This window comes from Columba livia, unplaced genomic scaffold (assembly GCF_036013475.1).
Source record: "Columba livia isolate bColLiv1 breed racing homer unplaced genomic scaffold, bColLiv1.pat.W.v2 Scaffold_82, whole genome shotgun sequence".
Taxonomy (NCBI): Eukaryota; Metazoa; Chordata; class Aves; order Columbiformes; family Columbidae; genus Columba; species Columba livia.
In genome coordinates, this window is record NW_027043810.1 from 435,035 (window position 1) to 450,904 (window position 15,870).

Consider the following 15,870-nt stretch of genomic DNA (forward strand, 5'->3'; position numbering starts at 1 on the left):
GGCACCCTGGGGTGCAGACCTGCCGGGGCTGCTCTGCCGGGCAGCTCTGCCGGGCAGCTCTGCCCTGCGCTGGGCTCCGGACAGGCCGTGACCGAGGCTTCCTCCCGCCCGGCTGGGATCTCTGGGAGGAAGGAGAGGGTGGCGGCAGCAGCGTGTGTGGGGCCTGGGAGAAGTGTCTCCCTGGCACCCGTCCCTCTGCCAGGAGTGCCGAGAGCCTCTTGACCGGCTGCTCTCCTTTCCTTTCTGTTTTCCAGATGAGTTTGCCACACAGGAGTACAGTGCTCCTTGCACCACAGGTAGGTTGCACAGGAACAACTGAGATGTTCCAGTATGGCCTATTGCAGATTGCCTTGAATGTCTTTGCAGACCTGGGTTTCCTCAGCCTGTGTGTGCTGTCAGCATTTATCCTCACTGTGCCTACTGCAATCTCTAGGCATGCCTCAGTACTGAGAGGAAGAGCAATGCTGCCACCCCATGTCTTGTGTAGGATCAGATAAAGCTTTCATTTTTGTTCACTAGGCACGGCAATCCCAGCATTGCTGACTTCATTCACACAGACGCACTTGTGTTTTGCTGTGTGTGTATGTCACATTGTAACAAATAAGACTGAAATCTCCCTTGGGACTGAACACACTCAGCAGTTGTGTCTCTGCCCTTTTCAGGGCCACGTTTGCTATGCCTCAGACATAAAGGTAATGAGGAATTGTCCACCAAACGTCTTGGTGAAATTTTTATATTATTCACATGTCTTTGATGGGGACCTTTCAGACTGTGCCCTGGATTATTTTTTCCCTTCCTTTGAGAAATACAGGTGCTGAGAGAATGTGTAGTGGGATAGCTCATGTATCTCCGGGGTACCTCTGCCTCCCGTCCTCTCTCTGTAGCATGGATATATATCTTCAATGTGTCCAGCCATTTCCATTCAGTTATCTGTCTGCAACTGGGTATTTTTAGATGAGCAAGTTTCCCAGTTTTTAGCAGGGCTTGAACTCCCATAGCCACCAGAACACAGAGAAGATGTCCAGGGCTCTCTCTGGACACTGCTTCACCGGGATGCTTATCTCACTGTGTCCTTTTCCCACCTCCAGCCAAGGCTGAACAGGGAAATGCCTGAAGACCACATCTTGTCTGAACCTTGCTGGAACAACACGCATGTCTCTCCCCCTAGAAGTTCTTGTTGCAGGGGCCTATTGAAATGTTAGAGGAGGACACCTCAGCACCAAAAAGGAAGCAACACTGTAAATAAATTAAGTCTTCATTCTCATCAGATGCCTCTGGTCTTATTTTTTTTTACTGCATCTTGTCTCCCCCTCTGTCCATAGCTCAGACTGTGTAATGGCCCAGTACTTAAATCCAGAGCCATCCACGGCAAGGCGGTGTTTGGCAATTCCTCAGGAACAACAGGAGGCAGACAGCTTTTAGCAGTTGGCAGGTTTGCCTCCATGCTTGCCAGTTCTCCAGGAAAAAAAGAAAGCCTACATGATCCATTATGCACTGGAGGCTTGGTTTCTTGCCTCTATAAGTGGGTGTTTTTCGCAAGGTAATTGTTGGACGTAACCCAGTGATCACATATTGCTTTATCTCCCTGTGAAATGGCTACTGTGAGGTGGAAGGACAGTGTGAACCTGCCCAGTCTGATCTTTCACAGCAGGCCAGATAGAAGTGAAGGGAAAACCTGTGGACTCTCCTATACTGGCAGTGAAGACACTGCTCTTTCTAAACAGTTGAGGTGAAATAAGAGAGGGACTAGGAGCTTAACAGTATCATTAGTCAGAATTTAAACCAAGAACCACCCTATGAGTCAAACCCCTTGCATTGTTCATGAGAACTTTTTCCTTTTAGCCTCAGTGGAGGCCTATAAATCTATTTTGGGATTTTTGAGTAATTTTAAAACAGTTGGTGGTATTTTGTTTTGTGTGTTGGTGGTGTGTTTATTTTGTTTTGCTTTGTTTTGTTTTTTCCTCCCTCATAAGTAGGCTTACAGTCCTTCAGCAGAATTCAGAGGTGAGGCCTTGGATTTCCATCTGGTAGTTTGGGTTAAAGTTTTTGCCTGTCACTTTCCCAAAGGATCACATTCTCTCTAGTCTAGATCTCTCCTGGGGATGCAGTCAATCAGCCTTAGCTCAGTAGGTCATATGGCACCCTGTGTATTTTATTTATGTGATTCTGTGTGCCTTTGACCCCGCCAGCAACATAAGCTTAAGCAAACACACCTATAGGAGTCCCTCATGTAGCTTCTGTCACGTACACAGACCCAGGTCACCAATGCAGCAAAGAACGTGTTTCATTGATGCTGAAGCTTTTTGCATTGTCATCATCAATGTGGACATCTCAAGACCCTCTGTCTCCTTCATGAGCTCTAATTCGTTACTGTGTGAGGAAAGTAGTAGTTTGCTCTGGCCCATTTTATAGTTGTCCCCTTGCTATGGGCTCATGAGAGACTGACTGTAGTGGAGACACACAGTCCCAGCTGAGACTTAATTAGGGACAAGAAGATTCAAAAGTGCCAGGTCTGCAAACTTGTGCATACAGATACATGTCTGCAAATACAGACCCTCCTTTATGTCAGTCTGTAAATGGATGGCAACAACTCCTTCATTTTCATTACTTTCTGGTCAGTTCTCTATATGGTTATGATGTTGGCTCTTTTCTGCCTCAAATGAAAGAAAGTGATCATCATGACAATTTAATTTAAAAGTCTATGAAATCACTGGAGTACATTCAGTTCACAAAATCTGGATAATTGCTTTCTACCATGGAAAGAGTTGACACGTTTTTCTGCTGCCTAACTATTGGCCATGGGCAGCCACATCACTTGTCATTTGGGCTCCCTGGCTAGTCCTTATCTGTAAAGCCATTTAATGTGTCTCTGCTTGTGTAGGCTGTGAATCACCGAAGTCACATACTTGCAGGTCCTCCACAGCATACCACATAGAAAACTTTAGCAAGGCTGCCTTACGGAAGTACAGGAATGTCTGAAGGCAAATCACAACGGTCTGAAATCAAACCAAAAACTATGTTGCTTCGAGAACTTGGAAAATAAATTGCCTCATGGTAGGAAATGAGATGGTTTTACTACTAAATCAAAACAAAACACAATTTGTATTCATGCTTGATTAGAAATCTTGCTCAGCTTTTGCTGAAGCCAGTTCATTCCATAGACTTCTTTGAATATTAGGTGTGAAACAGGTCTTGAGTGAGTAAACACCAAACACTACAGGAGACAAAGTGACATAATATTAATATCTAGCAAAATAGATGAAGAACTTTATTTGTTCTCAAAAACACTTGATAGGCACACAAAAAAATTGGATGGAACAACTAGCTGTGCACGCTTTGGATACACAATAAGCCATGATACCTAACAATAAGCATTGCATGAGAATAAACAGTTACGTAAGATCTTTCTGCCATTTAAAGGTTAAAACCGGAAATTAATGAGACAGAAGCAAGAGAAGGGGAGCATTTCTGGAGATGGCTAAAAGGACTATAGACAGTTTCACCAAAGCAACTCTATGATTTAAATAAATGTGCCATTTAAACTAAACTTAGGTAGGTTACCAGAAAATTCCATTAGCTTCTCCTTGGGAATGTCCCAGAAGCAGGAGGCACAAGATATGGAAGTTTCCACAAGAAGGCCAAAGCTTCAACTGGAGAATAGGCCATTACAAATTAGCAGCTGAAGGCATAATGCATGAACACATCCCTCCTGCCCACCCCTGCACATTCTAATATTAGAAGAGGGCAGTCTGTGTATCTCCTCCCACTCTTCTACAGACAAGAAATCACCCTGGAAGGGGTGTCTATGGGGCACATCACAGGTTCAATTTAATGTAACATTAGCTGATCATCCAGGCTGTCTACCGGTGGGAGACACACAAATTGAATCAAAGTTACGGTTTCTAAACCAAGGGAGAGAACTTATTCTCAATAAGTACCTGTACTTCACTATTGATTTGACAGGATCTCAGATAACAAGTTCAGGCTACATAACACTAAGAGGGCTATGTTAAGAAAGGCTGCCCCCAACTTAAATCATTCTGTCCTATTTTGTTTTTTTCCCCTCACTTGTCAGCCTTACTGTCCTGCACACAGGCATGGCTGGATGGGATGCTCTTCAGCCTAAGAAGCTAGGGAGATTAATGCTGTGACTGGAGGCTAAGCAGGAAAAAACAGAATAGGAAATAAACTGTTCAAAAATCATTGGTGAGTACAGTTAGTTTATTTGTCATGTTAATTTCCCATTCCTTGCAGGCACTATTAATCTGTCATTCCATTGATGGTGGTGGTGGTAGTGAGGCAGGTGGATTCCAGCAACTGGGAGTATTCCTCATGCATTGTCCTGGTCTACTTCCTCTGCAAGGATTGAAGAAGAGGGAAGGGTAGAGGAGTGAGAGAGATATTCCAGTTCCCTCTCTTGGGCCGAGAGACAGGGAGAGCAAGATGTGGGTTTGGGAAGCCAGGTTGTGTGTGAAACACATTACAGGAGAGTGAGTTGCTGTTTGACCAGGGTTGAGGATCATCCATAGCACTCAACACTCATGCCACCTTCAAAGCTATGTGAAGTTGAAATTCTTCACAGTGAGGGTAACAAAATACTGGAACAGGCTGCCCAGGGAGGTTGTGGAGTCTCCTTCTCTAGAGACATTCAAAACCTGCCTGGACACCTTCCTGTGTAACCTCATCTGCTCTGGCAGGGGGATTGGACTAGATGATCTTTCGAGGTCTCTTCCAATCCCTGACATTCTGTGATTCTGTGTGAAGTTGAGAGAGGGCTGAGACTCTTTCTGACCCACTAGGAGATAAGCAGAATAGGATTTGTCACATCTGGGGTGGAAAGAGGAGCACAGTGCAAACAGGCAGCAACGGTGTTCACTGCAGCAATGAGGCATGTTCTCAAAGTGTATTTATTTCTCTGCAGAGAGTGGAAGGAATCTGCTGCATCAGTACTGTTCAGAGCAGGGAAGGAAGCTTTCTGCTTTGCAACTGAGATCCACCTTTTAGTCAGTGCAGACCACTTTTGGACACCTAGACCAGTGGGTGGGCCTCTACCTTTCAACAGACATGGGGAAGAGTAGCCCAAAATCTAAAGCCTCCCCACTAGTTTCAGACTGGATAACCAGACCACACTAACAGACCCTTTGAAAATGCTGTACTGTCCACTCAGAGTCTGTCTTAGGACTTATGCACCCTTTTTCCATGAAGGGAGGCTGTATGCCAGAATCGGCGGACGCAGTTGTACCTACAGACACAACCCAGGTTAGCAAGCAGTATGGAGTAAAAGCGTGGGAGCTCAGGCTCTTTTCCTGGACACCAGATAAGAATATAAAAAGGGAAAAAATTCACCATGTACCACTAGCAAGAGATAATGCTTTTGCCTTCCGCAAGTCCAAATCACTTTTTCTCTGCTCTCAGATGACACAGTGAGGCCCTGTGAAAAACCACTTCCCAGGGTCTCAGTGCTTTCCAGAAGCCTCCATATTCCAAACACCTGAAACTGGGCAACTGATGGGAAGCCAGACCTGCTACTCTTCATATTGGAAGACTCCATATAGGACAGGAGAAGTATCCCTGGTCAGGGCCTTGCAGAGAAGCTCCTACATTACCTGTGCTCCTAAGCCTCAAGGCCTTGTACTGCAGAGAACCCCTCTCTACCAGCTCAAGACTCCAAACCAAGACAGAGGGCTGGCTGCCTAGGGTCATGAGGAACATCTGCCTCCTGAGAGACCCCTGTTGGGCAACGGGAGCTGAGCAGGAAGCAGCTGTTGCTCCAGACAGTAGCTGCCAAAGGCAAACTTGCCATCACTTGGGATCCAAGGAGAATGACATTGCTCAAAGGCATGCTGCAATGTGCCAAAATGACCACAGACTTTGCCACATAGAGTTGCTAAGCAGGCTAGGGTTCCATATTGGAGAACTGATTCCTCACACAGACGAGTGATGTGGCTGTGTGCACAAGTGAGGATCTACCACCACGGCAGTTTTCTGTCACCACAAAAGAGAGGAAAGCCCAAGCTCCTACAAGAGCCAAACACTACCTCTTCAATAGCAAGGGAGGGATTCCTCCGTAATGAGGAGTCCCTACTGCAGGTATGGTTCTGTGCTCAGAGGAGGAAGCACAGGGCTAAGAGCAGCACTGCATTACAGCTTTAGTGAAAAGGTATGCCAGGAGGTTCTGGAGCACAGCATGAAATCATGGTAGGTCAAACCATGACATGGTGCTTTTATGGGTTATCTTTTGGTGGTCTTAATTGCTCTGTTGCTCTAGACAGAGCACTTTTGGGAAGGAATGTGCTAGGTGGTTTGAGTCAAGTCGCCTCACAATGATCCCACAGCTACACTAGCTGGAGCTCTCAGGAAGGACCAGAGAATACCTCAAATCAGAGAAAAGAAAAACAATATAAGAAACTTCAACTCAAAGAAAAAGTCCAAGGGGCAGTAACACAACAAAAGAGACACAATCTTCATTCAAGACAGGAGAACTTCACTAAGGAAACCACTTTGAGAATTCAGAGATGATGGATTTTGAACGAGACAATAACATTGTGCCTCTTGAACTCTCAGTTTTGTATACAAAATCTGTGCCTGTGAGTTGGGCCAATTTCATCCAAATTACCCATTAAGCAGAAGGAGGCAAGCGCTGGCTGGAAGACCAAAAATACAAGGAAGATATAGATAAATGTGAAGAAGAGAAGGGGTTTCAATACCCTACCTGTGGTGCAAGGAGCACTGTACTCCTGTGTGGCAAACTCATCTGGAAAACAGAAAGGAAAGGAGAGCAGCCGGTCAAGAGGCTCTCGGCACTCCTGGCAGAGGGACGGGTGCCAGGGAGACACTTCTCCCAGGTCCCACACACGCTGCTGCCGCCACCCTCTCCTTCCCCCCAGAGATCCCAGCCGGGCGGGAGGAAGCCTCGGTCACGGCCTGTCCGGAGCCCAGCGCAGGGCAGAGCTGCCCGGCAGAGCTGCCCGGCAGAGCTGCCCGGCAGAGCTGCCCGGCAGAGCTGCCCGGCAGAGCTGCCCGGCAGAGCTGCCCCGCAGAGCAGCCCCGGCAGGTCTGCACCCCAGGGTGCCCTAGAGCTGCTCAGACACCTGCTGCCAGCACCCTGGGCCGGGGCCGGCTCTGTCGCTGCCGCCTGGCGCCGCAGCCGGGACGAGGAGCGGAGGGACCGCCTGGAAACGCAGGCGGGGCTGCGCTCTGGGACCGGCCCTGTACACGGGATCCCAGCGCCCACAGGCCTCCTGCTCTCTCTCCCTTAGGGGAGGGCGGCTGCGCAGCAGGTGCCGGCGTGAGGGGCAGCCCTGCAGGGATCTGCACACCGTCACCGCCGCCCGGACCTGCCTCTCGGTGTTCCGTGGGTCCCGCCCGGGCAGGAGCAGGAGGGCAGGGTGGTGGCTCCGGCGCTCCGGGTGCCTCTGTGCTCAGAGAGCTCAGGCAGCGCGGCGGGCGAGGGTCCCGGCCGGGGCAGGGGCAGGTGCAGGTCCCGCCGCTCCCGGGCCCCTCCCCGCGTCCCGCTGCCCGGGGCAGCCCCAACCCCGCACTCACCTGTCTCGTAGTAGTCATAGACCTTCACCTGCGCCGGCTTCAGGCCCTGCACGGGGACGTCCCGCTCCACCGTGAAGGAGAAGCTGAGGGTCTCGCTGCCCAGCTGGGGAAGGGAAGCGGTGGAAGCTCAGGGGCGGCTCCGCACCACCCCGGGCTCCCCTGCCAGCCGTGCCCGGGCTCTGGGGCTGCAGGAGCTGCAGCCCTGGCTGGGTGCAGGGGAAACCTTGGGGCCTTTCCCCACACTGGTGGAGGCTCTGGCTGCTGGGGAGGTCAGGGCCTGATGTGTGCGTGGGGCAGAGGGAAAGGCTGCTGACGCTGGGAGGAAAGTACCAGTAAATCTGAAAGGTCAGCAAAATTCAGTATGATGTTTCCTACTAATCTTGTGAGATCCATGGTACTTTGGAGGCCCAGATCTTTTTACTTATGTGGCCAAATGTCCCAGTGCCTGTGTTTCTGACCCATCCTTGCCCCAGATGGATACTTACCTTTTCCAGGTACACCAGGACGTGGTTGGTACTCAATTCTGTGCGCTCAATAACAGGGTCACGTTCCAGCTGAACAAAGAAGGCCAAGATGTTACTGTGTTGAGGGTGGTCTTCCTGTGCCCCTTACCCAGCCCTATGGATCAGATGTACTGTGGATGAAACAGTAGGGTACTGCTGCGTGGAACTGCCTCCTTGGTGTGCTCCCAGGTATCATGGTCCCTTTGCCAGCCCAACAGATAAAGTACAGCCTGGCTCCAGCAGAGACTGAGTACTGGTTCAAGCACAGTGATGCAGTGATTACATGAAAATACATTCCTTCTGGCTTGCTATTATTGCAGTATCGTATGACTGAGTTTGTTTTCCAAACCGTGCACCTGCTCAGCATCTCAAACAGTGACCCAGAATCTGAACAGTTAAAATGCTACAGGGTGTTGTCAGGTCAGCAGAGGGAAAAAAGAAACAGCACTACTTTTGCATGTCCTATGCACAGACAAAGCTTTTAGAGAGCTGTCAGCATTCATTAATAATAAAGGTGCCCATGACCAGTCTAAAGAAAAAAATACATGCTGTATTTTTCCTAAATCCAACACATTGTTCCCCCTTGTGCTGGCCATGAGCCAGGTGTGAAAAGAGAATGCTCTACACAGAAAATGTGCAGATGACAGTGGCAAGATCGGGTTGATTCCAACCCTGAAGGCCTCTAGCTTGCAACACAGATTTGGAAGCCGCTTGAAGATAAGAAGCTGGATGTTGCTTGTTACACAAACAGGATCCTACCTTCGTCACAGAGGATTTAATGGGGATGAATCCTGACAGCATCTTCACATCAACAATCACCATGTTGGAGACATTGCGCTCCCCAGTGTAACTAAGGAACCAAGTAGCAAAGTTTCAGTGCACCTCAAATGGAGGCTGGGACACTTCCACCTTTCCATCATACCTGCCACCCCACCACATCCTGACAGTCCAGCACCTTCTCCAGCTATGCCACGGCCTCCTAGTCAGCTGTGCAGCCTCTCGGTAGCCCAGCCACGGCTGCCCACACAGCTCCACGACTGCAGGACATGTCCTTCCTCTACAGCCTTTCTTCCCAGCCCAGCTGTGTCCTGCCCACTTTTCCAGAGAGGCATTGCTCCTGCAGGGCTTCCACAGTGGCTCACCCTGGACAGCCAGACCTCCTCCAGCTCCCATGGCATGGCTTCTCAGGAAGGCTCAGACCCAAATGCAGACTCACCTGACATTTATACCTATGTCAAAGACCTTGTGAGCATTGGAGTCCACACATGTCTCTGGCATCGTGTACACGTGGAGCATGAAGGGTGCATCCTCCTGTGTGGGCTGCACATTGTACCTCAGGCTTGTCTAGAGGAGAGAGTGTGTGTGTGTCTGCTCAGCACTTGAGAGAGACAATCCTCTCCTTGTCCAGCCTCCCCACTTCTCCCACTCTCCCAGCTCCTCCACACAGTGGATTCTTCCTTCCTCCCTTCTGTCCTTCTTTCCTTCCTTCCTTCCTTCTTTCCTTCCTTCCTTCCTTCCTTCCTTCCTTCCTTCCTTCCTTCCTTCCTTCCTTCCTTCCTTCCTTCCTTCCTTCCTTCCTTTCTTCCTTTCCTCCCTCCCTCCCTCCCTCCCTCCCTCCCTCCCTTCTTTCCTTTCTCCTTCGCACACCTCTACTCTTCTTCTCCTATTCCCTCTCCCAGAACCTTCCCTCCCACTCCTACCCTCTGTGCTGTCCCTTCTGCCCTCTCCTTGGCTCCTGCCTGGCAAAGGACTCCCCTCCTAGGGGTGCCACCTGCTTCCCCCATCACCCTCACCTGCAGGTAGACGCATCCATCGCCAGAAACCTCCATGCTGTACTCCCCGGGCACCTGGGGCAGGGGCACACGCTGGAGCAGCAGCCGGTTTGTGGGATCCACTTGGAAGTCTTGCTGGAAGTCCCCTCCAGATCGCAGGGTCACTTTGGAAGCTGCTCCGCTCTTGGCATAGGTGACAGCTCCATACAGGGACAAGGCTTGGAGGGCCACCACTGTGTCCTGGAAGAGACGGGTCCCGGCACCCAGGGGACAGACTTAGCCTTTCCACAGCCTGCCTTTTGCTGCCAGGAGACACCCGCCCCTCCATTCTTCGCTTTCTCCAGTTTTAAGAACAAAGGACACAGGGAATGAGCAGCTTTTGCATGTTTCCATTCCCTTCCTGTGTCCTCTGCACAGCAGTTGCATGTTCCCTCAGCTCCCTGGTGTGCAGCTCTGAGCAGCCTCCACTCGCTCGCCACAGGGTGAAGCAGCAGCTTCAGATGCAGAAAGAAATTGCAGTGGGAGCCCTCTCCAATGACACAGTCCCTCGCGTCCCTACCGTGGTGCCCCACTGTAGTGTCAATCAAGCCAGGTCATTAAGCAAAATATCAGTATTTCCCAGAGGTGCATACCAGCCTCTTGCCTCTTGGGAACTTTGGAAACCATGGTAGATACTACAGCGAGATACTGCAGTGCTGCAGTCCCTGCCCTGGCAAACCTTACTGTGCTCCCACCTAGGTCTCTGACGCTTCCCATCTTCTGGCATTGATGCGTGAGGTGGCAGGAGGGAAGCAGCTCACCTGGGTGGAGGAGAAGCCTCCATTGGGATTCTGCTGACCCGTGATCCACTTCGCAATAAGAGATGCGAACGACAGCTCCTCCTGGGAAGGCGTCAGCTGCGTGGTGAGGTGAGCAAGGAGCGCATAGGCTGTCATCTCCACTTCAGCAGAGGGAGCTCGGTAGCGTAAGTATGGGAGATGAACCTCTGGCTCTTTCCCTGGCCGCTGCCAATGAACAGACCCATCTTTATGGGAGCCAGGGAGCGTGTGGAGAGAAGACAACAACCATCTATTAGTAGTTATTGCAAGGGAGTTCTTGATCTGCTGCCGATTCAGCTGGGAGGCCAGAGCCCCCAGGATACATCTGTCACATAGCATGAAATGGGAAGGGTCAGGTTTGCACTTGCTGCACATTTACAACTACGATGAGTCCTCTAACTAAGCTGGGGATGGTGCATGGTGCTACCTGATGAACTCCCTCAGAGCAGAGAAGTAGGGCTGGGCACTGAGAGTGAGTTCTCAAAAACTCAACCCCTTTACACAAGGCTTTCCTCTCCCACCCCCTGTCCCTATCCACAGAAGCCATTTCCTAAAGCCATTGCCCCACCAATTTATCAAAGGAAGATATAAGGCCAGTGGGTTGGAAGAAAGAGATGTGCCACCAGGAGCACTCACCCTTTTTCACGGCTTCCTTTTCAAGTGAGCTTAGCAATGCCTTCCGTTTCTCCTCCTTGCCTGCCAGGGCGAAGGTGTACGCCATCAGTGCCTTGGTGTACACGTGGTTTTCTTTTTCATCTGCTGCTGTTTCCAGGCAGAACAGAGCGTTACGCACCACTGAGTGCTGGGGAGGGAGAGAGTCTGAGCTGGAGCAAGCTGAGGTCACATTGAGGTCTGTCTTAGAACAACAGGGGCAGATGGTACCTATGGACCCTTGACATCCTCCCTCTCTAGTCTGACAATGATTGTACCATTGTGTGTCCCTTCCCATCCAGGTCCAGTAGGACCTGGAATGAGTGGGGAGCCAAAGGCTATTCCTTACCTTGTATCTGCTTTTCTTTAATAAATCTTGTGATTTTTTTTTTCTCAAATTGATTTAAATACCATGAAGCAGGGCTCCAGTCCTTTGTCTTGAAAAGAATTACTGCCCTGATTGCATCTCAGGGCAAGGGCAGTTCTCTGGTATACTTCCTGTCTGTAAACATGCCCGATACTTGCTTTCCTCCACTAGCTGTCGCCCTGAGACTGTTCTGTGCTTTCACCCTCTCCTTTTTGTTGTTTAGATCCCCTTTTCCAGGGCCTTCTGAAAAAAGTTCATTTTTCTGGAATTTGATAATGTAGGTTCTAGTTTGGAGGTAAGTTCTATCTCTGTACAAGAAAGAATGTATTTTTTTTTTTCTATTTTCTGGACATCAACAATGCATGTCTTTTTTGGAGCCAGAATCTCAAGTATGGTTTAAGAGTGCAATCACTACAGCAAAGTGAAATGTAGCTACTTTACATAGCATTAAGTAGCAGATACTGTGACCTCGTGACCTTTTGGCCGACACATCACTATTCCTCACTTGTGATGGGAAAACTGCCATAAAACTGAAGCAATAAAATTGCAGGGGGGCATGCCATGGCCTGAAGCCTAATAGCACATTTACAGCTTAATCAATGGTCTAGAAGAAAAAGACTTATTTTTCAGTGGCTTTGTACTTTGCCTTCACTGGATGTCTATTAGAAGATTATTTTTTGGTGGTCACTTTTGGAGAAGCAATTTAGCTGCGTTTGAGAAAACTAATAATTAAACCAAAATTGGTTTGATCTATGCCTCACCTAAGGTTTCCTGTACCTATGTTTGTAGGGTAAGTGTTAGGGAGGAGTTGAGTCCAATGACAGAACACATGCTCAGGACAGTACTAATAAGTTTTTTATGTGGGGTCTAATATAGCTTGTTTTACTTACAGGACCAATCTGTATGTTTTTCAATAGCAATAAATACCTAAGGGCTGTGCTACGCTCAGGAGTTTATGCAGCTTAACTTGAAATGCACCTATATCCCAATCAGATTCTGACAACCCCCTCCACATTCAGGGGTATTTCTAGACTCGGTCAGGGAGATAAAAACATCCTTATTATTCAATATAGTTATGCCTGAGAACTTGCCTTCTAAACACAACAGATACCAAAGAAAGAATACACTTCTGGTGGCATTCATGCCATTCGTGTCACCCTACTTACAAAATAATTCCTTCTGCTTGTTCTTAGTACAAGGGGAAAAACTTTCAACACAAAATAGCCACTCCTACATTTGGAGCAGAGGGATTGCAGCAGCCCCACAGCCATCCTGGCTCAGCAGTCCTTGTGCTGCAATTCACACCCCAATTTTACCTGCACTAGAGGCTTATCTCACTGGGAGGGGATCACAGACTGAGAGATCAGAATGACCAAACCCACATTGCTTTTAAATAGGCCTCAGGCTTTTCACAGACTACTGTTTATGGTATTCCATATAGGTACACCTTACTACGTATAGATATACCTTATTCCTCAAGCATTAGGATGGGGATTTCCCATAAAACAATTTAGATGAGGCAGAGAAAATGAGACTGAATCCCTGAGTGTGGCTCCTTTTTTTTTTACAGGCTTTTGCTGTTGTTTCAACACAATAGGCCCATACAAATTGTTCAAAAGGAATGTACTATTCCAACAAGTAAAAGGAGATTTTTGTCTATGAAACCTATTTGGCTCATTTCAGATTTGATTAATATTTAACTGTTTATCCAAGCTGTACTGTTTTAACGGGACAAAAGTATGATTCTTCACAAAAGAGCTCAGAAGATTAAGTGAAATGTGCATACGGGAGACAGGATTGGACAGGGTAAGAAAATGGAGAAGAAGTGTTATTCCAGTCTAGGCTTGAATGGAAAGAGTGTTCAGACAGGATTTCTCCTTTCAAAAGGTAAAAGGACTTGATAATCTGGGGGGCCACTAGCAGGGCAGGTTAGTACCATTTGTGGCTCAGGTTGGGGTGCAGACACATACAGTTACAGGCAGAGGAATCTCCAGCAATGCAATAGTGATGTAGGCTGTCAGCGTGACCTCGTCATTCACTCCACCCTGCAGCAAACCACAAAAGTAGATGTTGATCCCACACAGCACCACTGGCATCTCCCTGTGCTACATATCTACATCTTGCAGAGACAAATTCTTCCTAGCCTCTTTCTCATGGTAAGTCCTTCAGAAGAGGCTGTTGGCTTCTTCCTTGTTTCTGTGATAGCTCACATACACAACTACCCCTTGCTTCCCAACCCACAAGTGTTGAAATAGCTCTTTTCGTCATGGAATGACTTATGGTCAAGTTCCAGCCAGACAAAGCCCATGTGGAGCCAACCAGGCAGCCACGTTACCTTCATGGCATTGTTCATGAGTGTCCCAGAACTGCGGAAACAGCCGTTCTCCTTCTGCTTTTGAGTGAGCCAGACCAAAGCATCCTGGATGTGCTTCTCATCTATGAAGATGTGAGGCCGGGCCTGGGCAAAAGACTTGAGGACAAAGGCTGTGAGCCTGAAAGTGACAGAAGGAACTGAGACATTCCGAGTAGCCCCTGTATCCACCAAAGGTTAGAGGGCCCATGTGGGCATCATTGTTCTGAAGGAAAGCGGTAGAGGCTACAGGACTTCATCACAGTGCGCTGGCTGGAAACTGTGAGCTAGGTTAGTGACTCGGTGACATAGGGACTGAGGCTAAATGTAGCCTGCCATTCAGAGCCCTGGGGGCTGCAGGTAGGTAGGCAGTGGCACTCTGGGGATTCATCAGCATCTTCTGCTAACAAGAACTAGCTAGGGCATTCTGCAGGTCACCCTCACTTGAGCTGAAGAAGGGTGTCAGAGGAGGTAAGTAGCTATCAGTGTAGCACTGCAAACCTAAAAGGCACCTCCTCTAGCATCCTTCCCTGTTTCATTATCCCATGTGGTTTTCCTGTCATGATTACAATTCATCTCTATCTCCATTTCAAGCTCCACAATGCACAAGAGAACACTGAAGAAAGGGAGAGCATGAAAAGCAGAAATGAAAAGTCAGCAGTACTGAAATCTTACCAGGTATTCCCAGCTTGCCCATAACGGGGCCCAAAGGTGCTATAAGAACCATCCCAGTGTTTGTACTTCAATTGCCTTTGATACCCTGAAATGGAGAGTGGAAGAATATTTTAGTTGCCACAGTACTTTTCAAGGAGCCATGCAGAGGATATGTAGCAGAGATGGGACAGAGTCACACTTCTAATGACACAAGTGTGAGCTATACTGCTCAGTGTTACAAAGGAGGTTCAGGCAAACCCACAGCTCTGAGTACCTCTATCCTTGTCCTCTTCCTCTCTCCCAAACCAGATGGAAACTGGGTATCTGTGATCAATGCCACTCTCTGCCCTAGGCTTGATGAGGAGAGGTACATGTATCCCATACTTGAGAGAAATCGGGAAATGGTTCCCAGAGGGGAACTGAATACAAAGGCGAGCCCCACACAGGATGGGAATGCAGAAAACAGGATGATTTTCCTTGGAGAATGTATGATTTTTATGTGAAATAACTGAGTAAAACCAGTCCCTTGTTAGTCAGCAGATACCCACCATGTCCGTATGGTGTTATGTCTGCCAACATGTCCTAGCTAGTGTGTTAAAATTCTGGACTAGTCAAAGGCGAAGCTATGCTTTCTAAATCTTAATCCTAAGGAGGGTTTGAGATCTATGTAAGGAGCTGCCATGATTAACAGTTACAATCTGATTTATGTATTGAGATTTAATGTATCCCGTTTCTTGTGGAGAGAACTGTTGAATTATTGCCAGTCCTAGACTTCTTCTATGTTCCTGTTTGGTTGCTGTCCTCTCTCACCTTGCACCTCCATGTGAGAACAGGATTCTCTCTTATAGATATTGTCCTATACATACCTGGCCTATCACAGTATCATTTTGCCTTCCAGAGAACGCACCAGGACAGCCTCCCCCAATCATACATACCAGTGGCTAATAGTGTCCTTATTCAGTTGCCAAGGGAAGGGATGAACAGAGAAGCAAAAGCTGTGTTCCAGCTCACCGCTCACTAAATATCCGATGGCCTTGGATTTGACCTCCTCACTTAGCTGCCCTGTCTTGTTCAGATAGTCCAGGACGTAGATGTTGGGTGCAAACAGGACCATGTTCTGCTCTCCACAGCCGAACGGCATCTGGAGGAGCTGGTGCAGGTTCTGCATGGCAGTGCCCATGATGTCACCTGGGGAATGAGACAATTACCA

At 48.5% G+C, this 15,870-nt stretch overlaps 2 protein-coding genes across 9 annotated transcripts in view; one reads left to right on the top strand and one right to left on the bottom strand.

The window, feature by feature from the left end:
- Positions 1 to 1,264, top strand: part of LOC102095554 (alpha-2-macroglobulin) — a 32,124-nt gene extending 30,860 nt beyond the window's left edge. For all 5 annotated transcript variants that reach the window (XM_065048391.1, XM_065048394.1, XM_065048392.1 and 2 more), the window contains exons 35-36: positions 255 to 296; positions 1,089 to 1,264. In XM_065048391.1, the coding sequence (XP_064904463.1) occupies positions 255 to 296; positions 1,089 to 1,114 (68 nt within the window). In that variant the 3' untranslated portion in view covers positions 1,115 to 1,264. The remainder of the gene's footprint in view (positions 1 to 254; positions 297 to 1,088) is intronic.
- A 1,970-nt stretch (positions 1,265 to 3,234) lies between these two features.
- Positions 3,235 to 15,870, bottom strand: part of LOC102087055 (alpha-2-macroglobulin) — a 39,720-nt gene continuing 27,084 nt past the window's right edge. For all 4 annotated transcript variants that reach the window (XM_065048399.1, XM_065048397.1, XM_065048400.1 and 1 more), the window contains 13 exons: positions 15,672 to 15,848; positions 14,682 to 14,766; positions 13,992 to 14,148; positions 13,627 to 13,701; positions 11,275 to 11,440; positions 10,621 to 10,844; positions 9,842 to 10,060; positions 9,265 to 9,392; positions 8,808 to 8,898; positions 8,031 to 8,099; positions 7,546 to 7,648; positions 6,713 to 6,754; positions 3,235 to 4,356 (listed from right to left, as the gene is read on the bottom strand). In XM_065048399.1, coding sequence (XP_064904471.1) covers positions 4,331 to 4,356; positions 6,713 to 6,754; positions 7,546 to 7,648; positions 8,031 to 8,099; positions 8,808 to 8,898; positions 9,265 to 9,392; positions 9,842 to 10,060; positions 10,621 to 10,844; positions 11,275 to 11,440; positions 13,627 to 13,701; positions 13,992 to 14,148; positions 14,682 to 14,766; positions 15,672 to 15,848 — 1,562 coding nt within the window. In that variant the 3' untranslated portion in view covers positions 3,235 to 4,330. The remainder of the gene's footprint in view (positions 4,357 to 6,712; positions 6,755 to 7,545; positions 7,649 to 8,030; positions 8,100 to 8,807; positions 8,899 to 9,264; positions 9,393 to 9,841; positions 10,061 to 10,620; positions 10,845 to 11,274; positions 11,441 to 13,626; positions 13,702 to 13,991; positions 14,149 to 14,681; positions 14,767 to 15,671; positions 15,849 to 15,870) is intronic.